The sequence below is a fragment of the Sciurus carolinensis genome, chromosome 10, assembly GCF_902686445.1.
Source record: "Sciurus carolinensis chromosome 10, mSciCar1.2, whole genome shotgun sequence".
NCBI classification, from domain to species: Eukaryota; Metazoa; Chordata; class Mammalia; order Rodentia; family Sciuridae; genus Sciurus; species Sciurus carolinensis.
Window position 1 is genome coordinate 18,954,947 of NC_062222.1, and position 24,066 is coordinate 18,979,012.

General features: G+C 36.4%; 1 protein-coding gene across 2 annotated transcripts in view; it reads right to left on the minus strand.

Moving 5' to 3' along the window:
- The window catches only part of Inpp4b (inositol polyphosphate-4-phosphatase type II B), a 784,856-nt gene that overhangs the window by 153,583 nt on the left and 607,207 nt on the right, over positions 1 to 24,066 (minus strand). For both annotated transcript variants that reach the window (XM_047566293.1, XM_047566291.1), the window contains 3 exons: positions 21,594 to 21,724; positions 21,134 to 21,238; positions 832 to 940 (listed from right to left, as the gene is read on the minus strand). In XM_047566293.1, the coding sequence (XP_047422249.1) occupies positions 832 to 940; positions 21,134 to 21,238; positions 21,594 to 21,724 (345 nt within the window). The remainder of the gene's footprint in view (positions 1 to 831; positions 941 to 21,133; positions 21,239 to 21,593; positions 21,725 to 24,066) is intronic.

Here is a 24,066-nt window from a genome sequence, read left to right on the forward strand (position 1 = left end):
AGTCTGCCTTGGAAGGGTTATCTTTTACCTGTATTCATTTCATTTATTCATTCGTTCATTCTCTCATATTCTCTCTCTCTCTCTCTCTCCCTCTCTCTCTCTCTCTTTCCTTCCTGTGTGCCATTAGCTAAGTTACTCTCCTCCACCATGCCCTTCTACCATGATGTTCTGCCTTACCTCAGGCCCAGAGCAATGGAGTCAGTCAACCACAGACTGACCCTCTACAACTGTGAGCCCCAAATAAACTTTTCCTCCTCTATGTTGTTCTTGTCAGATGTTTTGGTCGTAATGATGAAAAGCAGTTGACTAGCACAGGCACGATAAAATTATAAACTGTGGTGATCCTTCAGTTTTTGTGCCATGCCTTTTCCCGGAGGAACAGGAAGTTTTCTCAGTTAATCTCACACTTATCTAATAGTTTTGTTCTGATGTCTCCTTTTCAAATGGCAAAGTTACATGACGGAACGGTTATGTGTCCTGACTCAGGCCACAGCAGAAGTCACTGACAGAATCATAACACAGGACCTATCCAGCTAAATCTCTGAATGTCATTTCTTGAGTGAGCCATGGTAAGTCCTAGAATATCACCTCTGAGCAGCCTGGCTTCTAGGATATTTGTCTGCTAGCACAGCACTGTGTCCAATAAGCAGCTCATTCAGACATTCTGTTTGCTCTAATTTCTTCTCAAGTATTTTGGAGAAATTTGAAAACTTGAAGTTACCCAGTGGGTTGGAAATGTCAAGGACTATTGGTTACGATGGTCCAGGCATCTTTCTGAAACTTGTCTATAGATTTGCTCAAAGGGAAGATGAGGATGTTGTCTCTACTTACTTTCTCCTTTCTGTTTCAAATCTATGGAGTAGTTTCCGAAGACCACCATTCTTAAATCCCTGAAAATGGGCAGCTGGGGCTCCCACCGTGATGACATCGTAGACAGCATCTGGAACGGGAACAGACAAGGAGATGAAGGCCCTGCAAACATTTATCTCCCGCATGCTGTTTGCACTGAAGCATACGTACTGTGGGAAGTCTGAGAAATTATTCTGTTTAAATTTGTAGGAATAACTATGAACTCTCATCTCACAGGGGCAAGAGAAACTAATCAATCTTTCTAAAAGCCACCTGTGCACCTAAACAAGTTATAATGTCTCCCTGATTTATGACTACATCTTAATTATATGCTACAGTGTAGAACAGTATGTTCTCTCATTCTTCTATATACTTACTGAGAAAACATGTTAATTGGTCTTTTGTGTATTTTACTTTATTGAGTTTTGCATCATTTAATTTGCAATCATATTGAAATTCAACAATAATGAACAATCTTTCAACCACATTTACAGAGAGAAGAACCAAAATATTAATTCATTTTGGCTCAAGGGCAGAGCAGAATGAGTGCGTTTTAGAAAAATCTATACAGAGTCATTTTTTTTTGCCAGTATATACTAAATCTTACACAATTTTGAATGTATACTTTCACAATTTCCTTACCTGACATGGAAAGAATACAAGAAAATGTCTCTTGATCTATTTTTCAGCCAGATACTTTGTTTTAGTGTAAAAATCCATACATTTAAATTGAAACTCAATCCTTTGCTCTTGAAAGTCATCAGGTTTGATACATATTAAGTATGGCTTCAAAATATGGCATCAGTTTTACATTCTGATGGAAAGTATCCTCATAAAAAGAAGACAAAGTGATGGCCCTCTTGTTAAACTACATTTTATTTGAGAAAACTCATTTCGTAATAGATCTTTTTCAAATTGATTTTGATACTGATGCAATGGTTGTTCTTTTAGATCTCATTTACTGGGAAAACATAAATTATTTTATTAGACTCAGGTAAACACTGCAAGTTCTTCAGAATTGTTCAATCCAGATGCATTTGAATTTCATTTTTTATACAAAATGTCTTTAAATGAAAGACTTCAGCAGTACTTCAAAAATGCAAGGTCAGAAGAAACACAATGCCACCCAAATCGATCCATCTTAAGGCACATGCTGAAAAATCAATTAATGGATCTCTGTGGTGGTAATCTTGTGCCCTTTGAAAAGTTGCTAACAAACTACTAGAGGTTAACTCATCCTAAGGTAGCAGAATATTAGATTTATGAGAAATTTAAATATCCTTTGACCAGGAAAATTTAACCCACAGCTGAGAGAAAACAGCTCAGGGTGTCTATGGATATGCAGATTGCGTAAGTGCATCCGTTCTAGTCCATAGCCAGGGATCACAGCTTTCTAAAGGGTCATGTCGCCCCCCCCCCCCCCATAGCACTATCACAGTGTCAATCTAGAATGTCCCACCGAGGCTCATGTGTCGAAGGCTTGGTTCCCAGCACAGTACTGTTCACAGGTGAAGTTTTTGGGAAGTGACTGGATCATAAGGGTTCTAACCTCATTAATGAATCAATCCATTCAAGGATTCATAGCTGAATCAACTACTGGGAGGTGGTGAAAACTGTAGGAAGTGGAACCTAGTTCAAGGGAGTGGATCATTGGAGCCATGACTTTGGAGTGTGCCTTGTTGCTGGCCCCTTCATTTCTTCTCTCTCTACTTCCTAGTTGCCTTGAGGTGAGATCTTTGCTCCATCATATAGACCCTGCCATGATTTTCTGTCTCACCATGGGCACAGAAAAAACAGAGCCAAGTGACCATGGACCAAAACCTCTGAAATATAAGCCAAAATAAAATTTTATTCCTTTAAGTTATTTTTCTCTGACATTTTGTCATAGCAATGGAAAGCTAACAAACAACTACCAATGATGAATTCTAGTCTGCCTTCATTTATCTAAGGAGAAACTTGGGAACTATGAAAAGCTGATTGCTTTGTCTAAGTTTCAAAGGATCTTACCCTCAGGGTGCTCTGCCTTCTCAGTCAGAATGGACAGCCAGTGTTCCCTGGAAATTTAAGATACTAGCTGGAACCTGAGTCCCTGAATTTAGATCCCAGTCCCGACATTTATAAGCAGTATGGTATTGGAAAATTAGTTAACTTCTCTATGTATCAGTTTCCTCACCAGTAAAAATGGAGTTAAATGTCACGATCATTCAGTAAATGTTATCTATGATTATTTTCTCTACAAGAAGTAATCTTACTGAATAAACAAAGGTGATGTTTTAATTTTCACTCATTTCCCTAGAAAAGGAGGCATTTCAGTCTGTAAAGGAAAATGATACTGTAAAGGAAAATGAAGACTGAAGGCTCAGTCTTCTGAATAGAATCAGCTCCTGCACTAATTTGATTGAAAGGTAAAAAGACAAATCATCATGACATTTCAACACAATGTGCTGTATGTCTGCCCAAAACTGGGGAACCAGCCACACCAATACAAAACCACCACTAAAACCACCACCTGGGCTTAGAAAGGAAATCTGTCATTTATGACAACAGGGACGAACCCAAAAGGTACTGTTAAGTGAAAGAAGCTGGTCAGAGAGGGACAGACGCTCTACTTCCTGTGTTTGCAGTGTCCCAACAGTCCAAGTCATGGAAGGAGAGGATATAAGGGTGGGTGTCAGGCAATGGGGAGGAGGCAATCGGGAGGTCTTATTCAACGGTCAGAGGTTTCAGTTATGAAAAGTGAACAAGTTCTGCAGAGCTGCTGTACAATAATATTGTGTTATACATTTAAAAAATTTGTTAGGAGGGAGGGTCTCAAATTACATGTTCTTAGAACAAGTCTAACAATAAGAAGACTCAAGAGGAGATACAAGGATGCTTTGAGATAATGAATGTGTTTGCTACCTTGAGTGGTGTTTTAGTCAGCTTTTTGCTGCTATGACTAAAAGGACCCAACCAGCACAATTGTAGAGGAGGAAGAGTTTATTTGAGGGCTCATGGTTTCAGAGGTCTTAGTCCACAGAAGGATGGCTCCATTCCTCAGGGCTCAAGGTGAGGCAGGACATCATGGTGTAAAAGGGTGGCAGAGGGATGTAGCTTGCATCACCAGGAAGCGGAAAGAGACTTCACTCTTTAGATAGAAAGTTTATACCCCAAAGCCAACCCATTCCCCACCTCCTCAAGCCACACCCTACCACTACAATTAATCCCACCATGGATTAATTCCCTGATTGGGTTAAGACTCTTCCAACCCAATCATTTCTCCTCTGAACCTTCCTGCATTGTCCCACATGTGAGCTCCTGGGGGACACCTCGCATCCAAGTCGTAACAAGTGGTGATGGTTTCACGGGTGCAGGCCTATGTCCAGACTCATCAAGTGTATATATTAAATATGTGCAGTATTTTGTAAATCAAGTGTACTTCAATACAGCTGGTTTGTTTTAAACCATATATATCTCTCTAAACCCAAATCAAATAGATTCCTAATTCAGCTTCCTAAACAATTAATTACCTATACCCTGTGGCCCCTCTAGTACCAATCAACAAGAGGATATTATGGTTTAAGAATGAATTGTCCCCCAAAAGCTAAGGAGACAATGCAGCAATGATCAGAAGTAAATGATTAGATTACAGTAGCAGTAAACTAACAGTGGCTTGATCCATTTGACGGATTAACAATTTGAAAGGACTACTATACCTGTTGGTCATGGGTGGGCAACTGTAGGCAGGTAGGACATGGCTGGAGGAAGTGGTCAATGGGGGTGTCATTGGATTTTATATTTGGTTCCTGGTGCCTCCTCTGCCCACTCTCTGTGTCCTGGTTTCCCTGAGCTGAGCTGCTTCCCTCCAGCAGGCCCTTCCACCATGATGCTCTGCCTCACCTCAGGCCGACAGCCATGGAGTCGGCTGATCATGGACTGAACTGCTGAAACTGTGAGTCCCAAATACACTTTTCTTCCTCTAAGTTGTTGCTGTCCGGTCTTCAGTCATAGAAATAAAAAGTGACTAATTCAGAAGGGAGGTATGAAGTGTGGTGGGGGAGTTTTAGTAGAAAAGAGAAAATATTTCAATGATGGAGATAAAAATTACTTACTTTTGCCAAATTTTCAAAAGCATTTGACCGCAAATGTGGTGCTTGGGCTCCTTGTAATGCTGTCTAAGAGGTCTAGGCAAATGAGAGGCCCTGAGAAACAGCATTCTTGGTCCTGTGGTGAATCTGCCTCTTCAACCCATCCATGACCTCACCATCATCCAAAGCTACTTTTGATGAACAGAAACTTTCTCTCTCCATCCACTTCACTGCTCATGGGAATTCTAGCCACTTATGAATGAACCAATAGACTCGGAAGCCCCAGGTAAAGGAAGAGAAGCAAGATGCTTGAATAATCTTATCTCCCCATAATTAAGAGTTGATTGTATTTAAAATCTAAATGAAGTTCATGTTTCTTGAAATAATTTATTGTAAAATGCCTAAGGTTTTGGTAATCTGTTGTGTGTATTCTGACTTTTGATTCTTTCCGTTTGGTTTTCTATTTACGAACTCATCCCTTGTAAGGCTAGTACATCAAATTTGTGTTTTTCATTTGTTCTTATTAGTTACACATGATAAAATATATTTTGACATAATACATATACATGTAGTAAAACTTCCCATTCTTCTGTTATAACATGATGTAGAATGACACTGGTTGTGTATTCATCTATGCATATAGGAAAGTAATGTATGATTCATTCTACTATCTTTCCTATTCCCATTCCCCCTCCCTTTCTTTCATTTCCCTTCGTTTAATCCAAGTACTTTTATTCTTCTCTACCCTTTCTCAGCCCCTTATTGTGAGTTAGCATCTGCTTATCAGAAAGAACATTCTGCCTTTGGTATTCTGGGATTGGTTTATGTGACTTAGCTTGATATTCTTTACTTCCATTCACTTACTGACAAATGTTATAATTTCATTTTTCATTATGACTAAGTAATATTCCACTGTGTATAGGTACCACATTTTCTTTATCCATTCATCTGTTGAAGGGCATGTAGGTGGTTCCATAGTTTAGCTATTGTGAATTGAAAAAGTTAACACCAGAAAGTCAAATGACCCAATTAACAAATGGGCAAAAGAACTGAATAGGCACTTCACAGAAGAAATATGATCAGTCAACAAAGATTGAAAAAATGTTCAACATCTCTTAGCAGTCAGAGAAATGCAAATTAAAACTACACTAAGATTTCATCTCGCTCCAGTCACAATGACAATTATCAAGAATATAAGTAACAATAAATGTTGGCATGGATGTAGGGAAAACATCATACACTGCTGGTGGGACTGCAAATTGGTACAACCACTCTGGATGTAGTATGGAAACTCCTCAGAAAACTTGGAATGGACCCACCTTTTGACCCAGCTATCCCACCCCTTGGTTTATACCCAAAGGACTTAAAATCAGCATACCACAGTGACGCAGCCACATCGTGTTTTTACTGGGGACTATAAAAATCTCCACTACTGGCAGAGTCCTCAGTTCCTTTTCTTCCCTCATCTTTATATCTGAATAATTTCAACAACTCTGTTACAAAGGTCTTAATTCTTGCCCATTTTGATGATCTTCACCTTCCTGGTGATGTCATTTCCTGTCAGGATTACTACCCCAACTTTGATGTTTGCTGTCTGCACCTGCGATGTGGAATTTCACTTCTATGTGGGTTGCCAGTCAGTCACACTGCCTGCAGCACAGGCTTCAATACTTAATCCCTCCTCCACAATTTCAAACACTGACGGAAGAACATCAAACACTGCACTACCATATTCAGGTCATCTGTTATCTATCTCCAATTTCTTGTTGGTCACATTGTCTGGCATGTACTGTAAATGCCACAAATGTCAAAATTATTGTAGCCATACTCACAGATATCTCCTAAGCGCTTAGCCCATGGAAAGAACTCATCGTTTATTGCACATCTCTCATCTGGTTACAACCATATTTTATATCTCTTTAATTTGTGTATGTATTTGAAGTCTTTTTATTTTGCCCTTGTATTCTCTGGTTTAGATTTTCTCCACCCTCACTTCCATCCCTCCTATTTCTTTATTGGGATGGAAATTCTACTGAAATGCCACTGTTATAATCAAGCTCAATTCTACCTTCTTACTGAAATCTTCCTGAATATTCCAGTCAGAAGTAACAGTTCTTTCAATCCACACTTCCATGTTGCTTTGTCTTTGTACCTTGAAGATTTATTTAATTCTTCCTTAAGCTAGCTCCTATAGCCAAGTAATATGAATATGAATATAAAAGTTTGTTATAAATGAATTTTTATCTCTTTTCTCCCCTGGATATGTTATTTGTGACTAGAAAGTGCATTTATTTAATGAATTATAAGAACGTTAATAACAATAATGTCTGAAATATAGTAGAAAAATGAAAATTTATTAGGTGAGTGAATATTGGTGGCAATAGCCCATGTTTATTGAGTGCTTGAATGTGCTGCCATGAGATCATAATACACACTATATATTCAGGCTCTCATTTAATTTTCAAAATAACCTTTTAAGATAAATATTATTCCCTAGCTTTACAGATCGTAATAGAGATTATCAACAAGATTAAATAACTTGTAATCTCACACTACTAAGTTTGAATTTTATATATTTCCAGTGTCTGACTCACTAAGAAAAGAAAAATAATGAGCTCTGTTTTATTCAATGTTCAGTGTCTAGTAATGGTTATATTTTCCATTAGCTGCAGTAATTAGGTACATACACTGAATTGTTTGGTAAAGTTTGCTTGCATGGGGATTCTAGGTATTTATTTCTAAAATGAAGATATTTTTGTGAGTATATCAAAAAATATGACTCAACTCTATTATCCTAATATTTACTGATTCACTAAACAAACACCCACTGCATGCACATGATTCTGAGGTGAAATTTTCACATTGGAACAGAAAGTTATGTATTAGAATTGATACAATTCTTAAGAATAAGGCCTATAGGAGGAATTATATGGAATTCACTAAATAACTACTCACAGAGACACACTCAAGTTGCAAGAAAGTGACTGGGGTGTATGATCTTAATTATGCTTTCTTTCCTGACATCATTTGTATTTTCACATACATCTTCTTTCTTCTTTTCCTTTTTCAAATTGGTTCTTATTTCTTTCACCTTCCTTTGCCATTGTCCCCTCCCTCTACCTCTGCATCTGCTTAACTGATGCAGCTGAGTCACACCCACCACCGCCATTGCTCATCCTCCTCTTCACAAGTCCTGGGCTCACCTCTCTCTCTTTCTCTCTGTTCCCAGCAGGGTTCCTCTGACACAGAGACCAAGAGTCTTATTTATAACCAATGGAATTACTCATAATTTCCCAATATTTTTCCAAGTCTGTTTCATCATTTTAGTGTCTTTCCAAGTTTTTATTTTATAAATTCACAATGGAGGCAAATTTATCATATGTGCATTTATCACAACTTTTTCTTAATTTAAATCATGTCTACAGTTCATATATAGTTCATGCCCTTCAACAGATGATTGGATAAAGAAACTGTGGTATAGATAAACAATGGAATATTATTCAGTCATAAAGAAGAATAATATTATGGCATTTGCAAATAAATTGATGGAATTGGAGAATATCATGCTAAGTGAAAGAAGCCAATCCCAAAAAACCAAAGGCTGAATGTTTTCCCTGATAAGTGGATGATGATATATAATGGGGGTAGGGAGGTGGGAGGTGAGAGAAGAATGGAGGAACTTTAGATTATGTAGAGGGAAATGAGAGGGAGGATGGGGTGGGGGTATGAAAGATGGTGGAATGAGACAGACATCATTACCCTATGTATATGTATGATTACATGAATGGTATGAATCTACATGTGCACAACCATAGAAATGAAAAGCTGTACCCCATTTGTATACAATGAATCAAAATGCAGTCTGTAAAAAATAAATTAAAATAAAAAATAAAATGTCTAAAACACAAAAAAGAGGATTAATGGAGAAATATTCTACATATTCTATTAAAGAAGTTGAATGTAAAAATTAAATAGCACAACTAATTCCATGTCTTTCCTTAGATTCTGTTGCAACTCTAAAACTCTCCAGAGGTTCTTCCACCTCGACTGCCTCTGCCTCCCTCTCTTTCCCTTCATCACACCTGAAGACTCCACACTGAGGTCTGGCTCCTGAATTAGTTCCCAACTGGAGACCTTGTGTGGTCTCTCGAGCAGAACGTATTTACCTCTTCCTATGTGCAATCAGTCTAGAGTCATATGTTTATTGTAGCATTTCTTACTCTTACATTGCATAAATAATTCTGAAAACTGATTTCTTTCCTAGATTTTAAACAATTTAAGTGTAGGCATTGTGAATTTAATGTGTTCATCTTCCCCTTAACACAGATCATAGCAACATGCATGTTGTACAAAAAAAGTCAATAAATATAAATATTTTGAAGCTCAAGCCTGGCTGCTTCTTTGTCTCTAAACCATAAAGGGAATTACTATTCCTAAGTGAAGAATAAAAAATTAGATGTACTATTAGGGCAACACTTATTAGAATTTGGAAATAGAGATACAAATACAGATATATATATATATATATATATACATATTTATACATATGGAATATATTCTATATCATATTGCACATCTCATATTACATATTATATATTATATAATATGAATATATTATATATATGATATCATATATGATATAGAATATATTCCATGAGAATATCTATCTATCTATCTATATATCTATCTGATATTCTTATAGGAACAAAGAACTTAGGACTAAATGGCTATATTTCCACAGAATTTTAATTAAGTTTTCATATGCTATACAAAATAAGAATAAATAAAACATTTATCATTGATTAAATACTTTTTAAAATTTTTGTTTGAGGTCAATTTTAGACTTGCAGAAATGTTGAGGAATTAGAACAGAGTTTCTATATGAAATTCACCCATGTTCTTCTTCTGCTAATAACTTTTGTAACTGCAGATTATTTTTAACTTAAGATATTAATCTTCACACCATACTATTAAAGAAGAGAATGCATTTACATTGTTCTTTCTGCTACAGCCCTTTTCCCTTTTAGCAGTCCACGTTTCATTTAGTTGACATAACTTCTCAGGCTCCTCCAAGCGAGGACAGTCTTCATCTCTCATTGTCTTTGGTGACCTTGCTGTTTTTGAAGAGTGCTGATCAGTGATTTCATGGAATGTCCTTCGGGTCAGGCTTCTCTCCTGCTTTCTGATGACTAGACTGACTTCTACACCATGGTGCCGGTTACTATGGAAGGGACCTGTGCTTGTCAGGGCACCACACCAGGGAGTGTTGAGTTCAGGTTCACTGTGATGCATCGGGTCCTCTGCCACTACCAACAGCAGATTCTCCCCTATAAAGTTTCTGGATTGGGGGTATATACTTGAAAACTATAAAAATATCTTGTTTTTGCTTAAACTTTTACCTATTGATTTTAGTCTACAGTCGTAATGATTAACGGGATGCATCCTACTAAATTTGATGCACATTGTCTTTAGCAATTATTACTATTATATTTGAATAATGATTATCTGTTTATCTCATTCTCCCTACATTTATTTATTGGAAATATCCTGAGGAATAATTAACCTTTGCCCAACATTCATTTATTCCTTCAGTTACTTATTAATATCAATATGGACTGCTATATTTCAGATGATAAACAGCCACCAAAGACCCCTGTGTTAAAGGTTTGGCCATCAGGCTGGTAGTAGCAGGAGGTGGTGGGACTTTTCAGAGATGGGGCTTGGTGGGAGGTTTTAGGTCACCCTGTCCTAGAAGAGGATTGTGGGACCATGGGCCCCTGCCTTCCCTTTCTTTTGCTTCTCAGCCCTGAGATGATCAATGTCCACCACCACGTATGACGTGCTACCTTGCTACAGATACAAACCAACAGGGCCAGTAGATCATGGACTGGAATCCACAAAACTGTGAGCCAAAATAAATCTTTTCTAATTATAACTTGATTATCTCAGGTGCTTGTTATAGTAACAGAAACCTGACTAACACATGGAATCATGGGTATTTTCTCTTTGGTTTATGATCCCATTGTGTTGTTCAAATTGTGCCAAGTTTGTCTATTCAACAAAGGTTTGTTCTATGACTTTCATTGATGTTCCTTCTCAAGGTTTTCTTTTTGAAAGCACTTTCTTATTTTCTGGTGTGACAGATGCTCCAGATAGATGTTATATCTCACCTGCCCTATAATCAATTTTTCAAGGAATTCTGATCTTTGAATTGAAGAATAGTGTTTAGAAATCAAGCCCTGAGGACTCACTATGCTCATTGCTATTGACGGATCATTTCTTTCTATCTCTTTAAGTGGCTACAGCTAGGAAAAAAAAAATCATGCTCATAACTAAGTCATGCATACATCTATCCTAGCAACTTATCTATACTAGCAACAATAACAAAATCATGAGACTATGTTGATATCTCTGACTTCAAAGAAGTACTCAGGATTCATTCCAGCTTTCCTTTTTATTTATTTTCTCTGGCTTTAAAAAATGTAACTCTCATTATCAATATACTTACATATCTGGTTAACCCTCATAAACCAATTAAATAAATTCACTGTTAATCCATAATCCTGTAAAAAACAAATTTATCAAGAAAGGTATAAAGTTTGTAGTTGTTTTGCTCATTTATACTTATAAATATCCAGTCTTTTCCAAGGTTTATTTAGGAATGATCCTTCTTTTCTGACTCTTCAATAAGTGATTATTTTTATCATTTTACTTATCATTTATCATCATTGTAAACAATACAATAAAATAAGTTAAAAATAAAAGCAGATGAGGGTTTCAAATTCTAGAGAATATTTCCATACTAATAAGCATGAAAATGACCAAGGTTTGAAAAAAAAATAGGCACAGCTATATGTTTTTAAAGTGAATGAAAAGAAGAAAAAAACAGGACAAAAGTCCCCTCAACACTATTCCCTTTTGAACTTCACAGAATAAACTTTAAAACAGCAAGCTGGCAGAAGGATTGCACCTCATCTAAATTCTGCAATGGAATTGCTTTCTCTACCTCATCTCTCAGCCCAACCACGATCTTCCATTAATATCAAGAAGTATTTTCTACAGACAGAGTTCATGTTGGGATGTCAAAGAAGCAAACAAGGTCTCCCTCTCACCTCACCTTTCTGAATTACTTTTGAGTCTGCCAATCTGACCCAGAATCACCCCTAAAACACTTGCTTATGCCCGCACTATGCAGAAGTTCAAAGAACCTGGGCTTAAATAGTCTTTGTACACTTCAGGTCAACGATGCTTTCAAGTTTTAAAGGTTTAACTTTGATAGCCAAAGAGTGACTCTGAGGACAACTGGGAAAAAGCTACTGAATGTTCTTCTCAGACCTGATGGGTGAATGTAAGCCACAGGGAATAGCCTGTCCTGCTATGGGGATGTTCACTTTTGTCAAGTGATCTGAAATAAGAAATGCATTGTGTACAGCTGTGTAATCCTTCACCTTAATCCAGAGAGTTTTCAAAAATCCAACACCTTCTATGAAAATCACAAGTTTGTTGTCTTAGAGAATCTTATTAATTTGCAATAGGCCATTTGATAATTATCAATTACCAATATCTCAATGTTGTAAAATATAGGTGTTTCTTTGACCATTTCAGTCTAGAATTTTCCTTGCAATTACTACAAAACTAGTAGATTAACTTATAGAGGTGACTTATTCCCTTTCCCTTGAGTTAATGGAGAATTGCATGCACTTAAAATACTATGTTCATTTTATCAGGGCAGTTTTACTCTTCAAAGTTTACAATAAACTGCAATTTATTTTCCTCTAGGATGGAACAGATATATAAAATAGACTTAACAAGACAAAAAATCCAAATTTTATGGCAACAATCCAGTCTAATCAGTAATCATTTTTTAAATCTCTCATTTCATCCTACTTTTTAAATTGTGTGTCAATATGAATCAAATAGTCCTTAGATGTGTATAACAAAAGTCTTCAGATTTTGGTACCAAGAGACAATCATAAAAATCAAGATGGGAATATTTTATAGAAAATTTATGCAAAAACAGTTAAAGGCTCTCTTGTCTTTAAGAAAAATAATTTTTTTTATCTTCCTCCTTTGACATTTTATGGAATCTAAAACATTGTCTCTGGCTTTGTGAAAATGGAAAAGTATTCAATGTCAAAGGGAAATAGATCTTACATCATTGAATCTCATCAAGGTAAAGATATCAGATTGGTACCACTGTTACGAAACAGTGATCCCTTGCAGCTTTTTAAAAGTCATTTAATAAAGAAATGAGATAACTTTTTTCCCCAAAAACATTTCTTTAAAATTCATTCAACTATAAAATAGTGCCAATGACATAAAATGTAGGCAAGCTTATCTCATATCAAGAAACATTTAAGCATAAGCCCTGCCATTCAAATGGCCTGCAAAGTCCTTAGACACAAATCATAAGGCTTTAGGGATTCTTTAGGGAAATCTCTTTTAAAATAGTCCCAGCAACTGGCATTATCTGAAGGTAACCAGGCTTCATTGATGGAGTAACACACCCCAGCCCTTGACATACAGAACTCAGGGAACTCTAGCAGGCTCTCTCGTTTGGTCCTTTCCTCGGTGTAGGTTAGAAAATGAGGGGCCAAAGGGCTAGCTGACATCCACAGTTACACATCAGCCTCCACCCAATGCTGAACCTGATGTCACTGTAGCTTTATGACATAAAATAGTGTTGTTTTACACATGCAGTGGTTAAGGTTCTTTCCGCTGCAGCTCATAGATCCCTACTTGAGAAACAACACACAAACAAGAGCAACAATGGGTGTGTGTGAGAGTGTGTGTGTGTGCTTGGCAGGTGCTCATTCACATAAACTATGGATAGGCCCATTCTCTATGGGTGAAAATCAGGAACCAAAATGCCCCAAGACTCCCTCCTCTCCTTTGGTGGTCTGCTTCATTAGTATCTTTGATTTTCCTTCCTACAGTAAAGATGGCCAGTTTTCCGTTCCTAGAACATGGTATGAGTTAAGATCTGAGCAGATCCTGCCTCTGGACCCTCAAACTGGATCCCTGAAACTCAATTGACTCAGCATGGAACATGTGCTCACCCCATCTCCCTCCCTCTCTCCTCCCTCTCACACACTGTGTGTGGACACTGCCATCACCCAGCCAGCTATATCGAAGAGACTAGGCCCATAATGCCACATCATGGCTATAGCGTTGATTTACCATTTACAAAACACTTACATTTACTCATAACTAATAATACACAGTTGCATAAGGGACAGCTTTAATTTTATAAATCACAACAGATTTATAAACTACTACTACTAACCTGAACTATTACTAGCTCTACAGACTAGTACTAGATTACTACTTCACTGCAAAAAAAGCACAATTGCTTTAATTTGAATTCATTAAATCTTATAGCAAATATAATACTTTGCCGTTACATATCTATAACATATCAAATAATCAAAACAATATACTACTACTATGCTTTATAGTATTCACAACTTTTTATAACAGAAAAACACTTATTTACATATATTGGAGGAGGACTTCATGCTTTTAATTTTATAGGTTTTGATTTTACTGTTGTCATTGCTGAGGTCTCTATTATGGTGGACATTCTATTTTTTGCATTTAAAGAGCAAATATGCATGAAAAATTAACATAATGGGTCTGGGGGCACCCAAAGTTAATTGTAGCTTATTTCATTTCTCAATATGGGACATCACATTAGTTCTCTTTTTGTTGCTTGTTTCAAAAGCTAGACATGAACTTGTATTTTGAGAATTTGCCTGCTACTATTTGCAAAGCTGTTTCTTTAAATATAGCAGAGTTATTAATCAAATGTGAATATATATATATATATCACATTTATATATATCACATTTATATATTGCATCCAAATAACTCAGCAGCAAAATACCAAGGCTTAGCCAATCTTACTTGTATCATTACCTTGCAAAATGTTTTCTGGATTCAGTTAAACATTCAGATCAGTAACCTGGAATCTAAAGTAGATTGAACTGCAATTCAAAAGCTCTTTAATATCTTATGTAAACAAGTAGAAAATTTGGTTTACCTACCTATCACAACTTTTAACCTTTTTATTTTATAATTAAGAAGACTGACAGAGAGTTCAAATAACTTGGTCCAAGTCAAAGAACTATGTGGAAGCAGCGTTTTTGATCTCTCTTCATATGGAGCTATGCCCTAGTCTAAAGCACTGACTCTATCTGAACTCCAATTTCTAAACTTAATTGTACAAATATTCTTAAAACAACCTAAATATGATCTGTACATGCTATGTACATTCACTCACATACAAATATATGTGTGAATATGTCACGTATGTACATTATAGATGAAAAATGGGAGGGGAGTCAGTATACAGTGCAAATCAGTACATTTTCCACTCACTTGGCTCTTAGGATATTTAGTAATCTCATATTTTCTAGTTTGATTGTTAAAGAGAAAAACTAGTCTTTTTGCTAAGAGCCTTGTTAAGAATCCCCTCATTCATAGCTTGCTGACATAGCTATAACATTGTAATTTTGCTTTTCTCTGAATTTCTTGATATAGGTAATCACAAGTAAGAAGTTCCTTCTGGTATTCTGTAATGGGTTTGCTTGTGCCCTTTAAGGTATTTCAGAATGTGACTTTATCCAGGTGAAATCCAGTCATGGACGAGGGTGGGCCCTTGTCCAATATATCCAGTGTCTTTAAAGGAGAAGTTTGGACACAGGACAAACCATGGACAGGGCAACTGAAGACAGGACACTATCACCTGACAATGGATGATGGCCAGGTGTATCCACAGCCAAGGAAAGTCACCAGACATCAGGGAGTTAGAAGAGGACTTTGGGCTGGGGATATAGCTCAGTTGGTGAAGTGCTTGCCTTACATGCACAAGGCCCTGAGTTCAATCCCCAGCACCACAAAAAAGAAAAAAAATGAGGACGTCCCTAAAAGCCTCAGAGGAATGGTAGTCCTGCTGACACATTGATTTCAGACTTCTACCCTCACAAACTACAAGATGATAAGTTTTGTTACAAGTGCTGCAGTTTGGTATTTTGTTACGACAGTCCTAGGAAACTAATACACATCACAAGACAAAAGATTTAAGATAAACTGCTGTTTGCAATGCCAAATAGTAGTTCCCAGTTTCTTCTTTTCAAATCAGAGAATCAGAAGCTGAAGTATTGTTTTCATCCTTATTTGCGCTCATCTATTTTTCAGATCATATAATGGAAAACAGGACAGTGTATGTAGTTCTTTCATTTTTAAGGAAGAAACATGAAGTAAAAGGCCACTTGAATAATAATTTTTCTTTGTTTGGTGGAAGAATATTAAGGATCATTACCAAATATGTGAATGCATAATTAAATACGAATTCATATCAATTTGGCCCCAAATAGCCTCTGTGGTTTGATGACACTGCCATCCATCAGTGGCTGTAACCCAAATTATCTCTCCCCTCATTACCTTACTCCATCAGTCATTAAGTACTCACATGTGATGACTCTCCAGAATGCCTCTCTAAATCATCTTTGCTCTAAACCCAGCTATTTCCTTGGTACAAAACTCCACTGTCTTTGAATAGGGTCTTACTTGATTACTGTTTTTTAGTTATAATAGTTCTAATAAAACGGACAGATCCATTTTGTTCCAGTGATGGCAAATGCCAGATGTATAATAAAACTGTTATTATTGTATCATTTTAGATGTTTGACATACTCTCACACTTCATCAGAAATGAGGGGTGCATCACTCAGAGGGATTAAACCACAGACTTGGGCCAAACATAAGAAGTGGTAGAGATGAAATTCACACCCAGGTCTGTTATGCTCCAAGATTCACCAACTTTTTACTATATCATAAATGTCTTTTCACATTGGCCATGAGGAAAAGGATGTTGGTTGATAGCTCTTAAGGGATTTAGTTTCTTTATTACTTGTTGATACTTTGGGTTTTGGTGATTTTTAAGACCATTCATGTTTGTGGTGTTCAAACTGACATGATCAGGAAAGGGTTCCTAAATTCCTTGGCCGATCCAACTGATTTTATTTCATTTGAAATAATATATGGTGAAAAAGACCTAAATTAGGAATTTTAGCTGTTGATCAAGGTTGCCAAATAAAATTACACATCAGAATAAGTATAACCACACTTAAGCTGGTTGTGTATATGTGACTAGTATGTTCAAACTAAAAAAAACAGCAAACACTTAATTTTTCTGTTTATAAAACTTCAGATAATTTTAAAATGGAACAGAGATTTCATTGAAACTCTTTTTAAAACCACTTTGTTGAGGTTTTATTAACATACCAAAACCTGTACATACTTAATGTATGTAACTTGATGAGTTCGAATATAAGTATCCACCTCTGAAATCATCACTACAGGTTATGCCATAAACCTACCCATCAGCTCTAAAAGTTTCCTACCACCTTTTTATTATTTTAACATATTTCTTTATATGATAAGAACACTGCATAAAGCCTACTTTCTTATGAAAGTTTTAAATATGTAATACAGTGTTCATTACTATAGGTACCACACCGTACAACAGATCTCTAGGACCCATTAATCCTGCATCACTAGAACTTTATACCCTTCACCAATAACTCCCTATTTCCCCCTCTTCTAGTCCCTGGAAAACAGCATTATACTCTTTGCTTACATAATTCTGACTCTGGCTTCCTTATGAAAGTGGTATGATGTGGTATTATCCTCTGGAATCTGGCTTATTTCTCTTAGTGTGATGCCCTCAACATTCATCTAACTTGTTGGCAAATGGCAGGACTTACTTCCTTTTGGAGGCTAAATAATATGCCATTATTTATATGTGGTATCATTTCTTTATCTATTTGTTCACCAATGGACATTTAGGTTACTTCTATATCTTGATAATTGAGAACAATGCTACAGTGAACATGGTGCAGATAGCTCCTTGAGGTCTTGATCCCAATTCTTCAGATATAAACCCAACAACGGGATTGGTACATCATATGGAAATTCTATTTTTAATTTTTGGAGAAACTCACATAATTACAAGGTCTACACAGATTTATATTTCTACCAATAGTGCACAAGGATTCGTTCATCTTCATTTCTAAATTGTAATCATCATATTGTTGACAAGGGCTACAGTACAGGTCGCAGGAATGTGTCTTTGGATGCCTCTGTGCATGCATGTTTGTATGTGTGCTGCTATGGTTATCCTAAAGATGTGATTCCCCAAAGTAACTTTTGGCCTCCTCAAAGATGGGCAGTAGTAGGATGCCATAGCTGTGGACACCAGTGACTTGGATCATGGGTCTTTGACTGCCTTGGAGCTTTGGCTGCATTTTGCCTTGGGAACTTTCTGTGCAAAGGTGGAGGCCAAGATTGCCCAGGAGCTATGGCAACACCCTGCCTGAGGAAGTTCTGTGCAAAGACACAGAATTATATCAGCCTTGAACTTGAGCTTCAACACCAGCAGGTGGGGATACAGAATTCTGAGCGTAACAAGATAACCACAATAGCTTGCAAGTGCTGAGACCTTCAAGCCTGCCTGCTTTGCAGACACTTTCCTACAGAAAATCTTTAGATGATAAAACCTTTATGGTAAATGTGCTGTGTGAGCTCTGGTCACTGTTCCTCCTTCGGAGGTCAATGTCCCAACTGGTCCCAGCTTTCTCTTGGTACATATTTGTGTGTCTTTCTTAATCTCGCCTCACCCCTGCTGGTTAGGGTTAAGTCATACAGGTCACAGTATTTCTTATTATAAAAAGAGAAACTTTTGAGAAGGGAAGGGTAAGGGGAGGCACCATTAACAGAGATCCAGGACAAAAGACATAATAACCTGGGACATTTCCTGGAAAACCAGGACATATAGTCATTCTAGAAATACACAGAAAGTTGATAGAGAAATAAGTTCAAGGGTGGTATGAGAATAATTTTTAAAACATTTTCATTAAGAAATAGCAAGAGTATACAGAATGGAAATAAATATGATACCATATAAGTCACTCTGGACCATACTCAAGTACAATTATGAAGACACAGAGAAAAACCCACGCAAATACAGTTATCTCATACTAGACAAAGGCATCAGAAACGTTCACTGGAGAAAAGATAACCTTTATAGCAAATGGTGCTGGGAAAACCAGAAATCCATATGTAGCAAAATAAAATTAAACCCCTATATCTCATCCTGCACAAAACTTAATTCAAAATGGATCAAGGACCCAGGAATTAAACCAGAGACCCTGTTCCTAATAGAAGAAAAAGTAGGCCAAAACCTATATCATGTCAGTTTAGGAATCAACTTTCTTTATCTTTTTCTTTTTTTTTTTTTTGCAGTACCTGGGATGGAACTCAGGGCCTTGTGCTTGCGAGGCAAGCACTCTACCAGCTGAGCTATTTCCCCAGCCCTAAGAATCAACTTTCTTAACAAGACTCCTAAAGTGTAAGGAGTAAAATCAAGAATCAACAAGTGGGATGGAATCAAACTAAAAAGATTTTTCATGGCAAAGGAAGCAATCAAGAAAGAATGTGAATAAAGAGTCTACTGAAAGGGAGAAAAATCTTTGCCACCTGCACCTCAGAGAGAGCATTAATCTCCAGGATTTACAAAGAACTCAAAAAACTTAACACCAAAAAAACAAATAACCCAGTTGATAAATGGGCAAATGAACTGAACAGGCACTTCACAGAAGAAATACCATCGGTCAACAAATACATGCAAAATTGTTCAACATCTCTTGCAGTTAGAGAAATGCAAATTAAAACTAAACTGAGATTTCATCTCACGCCAGTCAGAATGGCAAATATCAAGAATACAAGCAACAGGGTTGGAGTTGTGGCTCAGTCGTAGAGCACTTACCTAGCATGCATGAGGCACTGGGTTTGATCCTCACCTCATAAAAATAAATAAAATAAAAAACTAAACTGCAACTAAAAAAATTTTAAAAATTTAAAAAGAAAGAACATAAGCAACAATAAATGTTGGTAAGGATGTGGGGAGAAAAAGATATATGCATATATTGCTGGTGAGACTGTAAATTGGTGCAACCACTCTGGAAAGCAGTATGGAGATGCTTCAGAAAACTTGAAATGGAACCACCATTTGACCCAGCTATCCCACTCCTGGGTTTATACCCAAAGGACTTAAAAATCAGCATACTACAGTGACACATATCAATGTTTATAGCAGCTCAATACATAATAGCTAAACTATGAAAGCAGCCTAGGTGCCCTTCAACAGATAAATAGATAAAGAAAATGTGGTGTATATATATAAATATATATATATATATTTACTTATATATATATATATATATTCACACACACACACAATGGAATATTACTGAGTCATAAAGAAGAATGAAATTATGACATTTGCCAGTAAATGGAAAGAACTGGAGACTATCTCACTAAGTGAAATAAGTCAAGCTCAGAAAACCAAAGGCTGAATGTTCTCTCTTATATGCGGATGTTAACTCACAATAAGCTGGTGGGGAGGAATAGGAAAGAATAGAAGTACTTTGAATTAGACAGAGGGAAATGAAGAGACAGGAGGGAGAATGAGAATAGGGAGTTAGGCAAGACAGTAGAATGAATTGGACATTACTTTCCTGTATGCATATATGAGTATACAACTAATGTCATTCCACATCATGTATAACCAGAAGAATGGGAAATTATACTCCATATATGTATAATATGTCAAAATACATTCTACTGTCATAAGTAGTAAGAATTAAAAAAAAAAGAAAACCTAATATTTCTCCTTGACAAACTAAGTACATCAAAATGCCACCTTCTACCTAATTAATCTTGGCACCCCTCCCGATTCCCATGGGACATAGTATTTCTGTAGGTGGTCACCACTAAGTTAGAGGGACTGCCTGTTTGTCTACTTTTGCTCTTTGGTTTCTTAAAGACACATGAAAAACAAGTTTGGTTTTCTGTCTTTTTTTCTTTCTTTGATAGTTAGGTATTTTCCACCATAAATACTATTTTTCAAGAAGTTGATATTCTGCATTTGTATCTCTAAAACAACTCTGGTGCTATATTCACAGAGGATTGTGAATAAAGCAATAAACATGCCACAGTCCCTTTTAGACTATTTAGAGTCATTACCAGCAGTAATAGTTGCATCTTCCTCCTTATATAACTGGTGTACTTTTGAATTCTACCAACAGTGAAGCTTTTTAAATAAATATGCACTGTAACATAATTTGCCATTTTAAAAATACAATCCATAGTACCTTTCAAGTGAGGGCTGTGTACATGCATTCTTTGCAGGTGTAGATTCACTGGAACAAATTCTAATGTTTTCTCTCCTTTGCTGCTGCTTGATTTGAAAGAGGACCCTAGGAGGAAAAATATGGAACATTATTAGTATAGAAATAAATAAAAAGTTTTTATGTGTTGAAAAGATGCTTGTAACAGAAAAACTTCAGGAAGAAAAACATGTCCTGTGTTTGTAAGTTTTCTTCTCAGAAAGTCTATTTGTTGAAAGAAATTATTTCACATATTCTTATGGTAATACTATGGGATAGAACAGCACAGATTTTCCTCCTTGTGTTAAGATCTAATGTATAAGAAATAAAAATTTAAAAAATCTATTGTGCTCTCATCTCTATAATAATAATGCTTACTATTATTTTCTCATGACACATGTAGAATGCAAATGAGTTTGAGTGAATAAAGTCGCTGTTTTCATACCTGTGTCCTTGCTAAGCTCGGTCAGAATGTCTTGGTACATATTCACCATTTGATCACAGTGAGTAAGAACGTTCTTCCGTAGATTGTCCCAGTGTGGGGAGAGCTCACCAAGCTCTTTCAGCTCCTGGTTTCTGTGCAAAAGAAAAGCAGGAATTATTTATTTCTATCTTAAATCTATAGAGGCAGACCCTTAACCAGGCTGTCAAGCTGATAAGAAATTGCATCATTATCCTTATCAGGAAATTTGTATAAGGTTACTATTGAAATTTTAAAACATTAATTTAATACAAAGGAAAATATTATGTTGGGCTATGCAAACATTAAAAACATGTCAGAAGGAAAAAAAAAAAAAAGGTTAAATTCCTTAATGAAATCTTCACAGATGGGGGACTGACTATTCTTAATATGTGGAGAGAACATCCCATTGAAGAGCAAATACGCAAACCTCAATATAATTACAGCTAAGTTCTGGGCTTCAATTATCCAAAATCAAAGAACCTGGAAAAGGTTATCTGCCTAGGACTGAAGGAAACATGAGAAACATAGGTAATCCAGTTTAGATATAATTGAGCTATAAAATTTTCACAGCTTGAATAAGAAATAAATGATATTTCAAGGTATGAATTTTTTTGGCATTAGTTTCTCTCAAGGGTCCAATTCCAATACTGTATGCATATGTGTTGTACCTTCTAAATCAAAAGGAAGAGCTAATCATGCCATTTAGGTTTTAATTATTAACTTTTATCTAAATCTCTACCCTTTAGCCAAGTTAATTTAAATCATAAGAATGCCTTTTTTAAATTATAGTGATAAATGATCTAATATGCTGCTTGGTTAGATCTCTTATTCATTTCTGTAACCTTTTACCAACAACATTTTCATGAGGCTAATTTAACCAGCAATAATGAAGCTTCTTTGCTATTTTGGCTGTGAAACATGCTAAATACCAAGCTAATAAATAAGAAAGATGTAGAATCTTTTAGCATACTCTTAAATGCAAGAATACTGGATGGTGTGCAAAAATGTGACTTGTTTTCAAAAAATGTGGTACCTGTCTTGGCTGTATTTTGATGGGTATGAGGTATGGTATTATTGCACCTTTTATCTGAGATTTTTTTTTCTTTTCTTTTTTTTATTTTGATTCATTGTACACACATGGGGTACAACTTTCATTTCTCTGGTTGCACGCGAAGTAGAGTCACACCATTTGTGTGGTGTACATACATGTACATAGGGTAATGATGTTTGTCTCATTCTATTATCTTTCCTCCCCCCACTCCCACTCCACCCCTCATTTTCCTCTACACAATCCATCCTTTTTCCGTTCTTATCTCCCTGCCCCAGTTACGCATCATCATGCACTTATCAGAGAAATCATTCAGCTTTTGGTATTTGCGGATTAGCTTATTTCACTTAGCACGATACTCTCCAAACGTTTACCTGCAAATGCCATTATTCTTCTTTATGGCTGAATAATATTCCATTATATGTATATACACACACACCACAGTTTCTTTATCCATTCATCTGTTGAAGGGCATCTAGGCTGGTTCCGCAATCTAGCTAATCTTTGTGAACATTAATCTCATTCTCAACTTTTCCAGAAATTAACATTTATAACACAAAATGTGTGGGAGAAGAAATAATGCATCAGTAGACAATGAGAGTAATAGGAGTTCATGATCAATGGGGAGGCATAAAGAAGGTTGGAATTTGGGGGAGTTGACTTCTTTGCCCTCAAATGGCAGATGTTTAACTTAAGGACACACCAATGATAGCCCAAGCACACCTCTCCCACTGCAGAAGAACCCCAGCATTTAGGTCAAATCTGAGATAGACAGCCAGTGTGATATATCAATTTAATTGGTCAAGATTCAGGCTTTGCGTCCAATATATAATGCTAATAGAAATATTAGCTAATTATTCCTGTTTAAAACCAATAGATATGCTTTAGGTTTGTAATTTATATTCTCTAAATCCTAATCAGAAATAATGAGTAAACGAGGGATCATGAGGAAGAGGATATAGGTGTGAAGCCAGGACTTCACTGTGGGATACATATAATCGATCCCCTTGCCCAAGAAGTTTAGGAGTTATAACCAGAAAAACTTAGCACTTTGTTGGCAAGGGACTTGAGATAGACTGTGAAGTGTCCACAACAGCTGTTTTAAATTTATTGAACACCTCCAATATGCCACAGTTCATACAGAGAAGTACACAGATGGGTCTGTTTGTTCTCAGAGATGGTACTGAGAAGGTACACAGCCAGAAAGAGACAACCGGCCAACATACCATCACTCTGCCTTCAGAAAAGTTCACATACGAGCAGTGAAGAGGCTCTAAAACAGAATGCAGATGACTAAGGGAGTAGCCATGGTTTTTAAAAAATGAAATAATTACATTGAAACATTAAAGATAGATGAGGAGAGAAGACCGTTGGGTGCACCAAAATTAGTGAACTTTTCCATCAGGA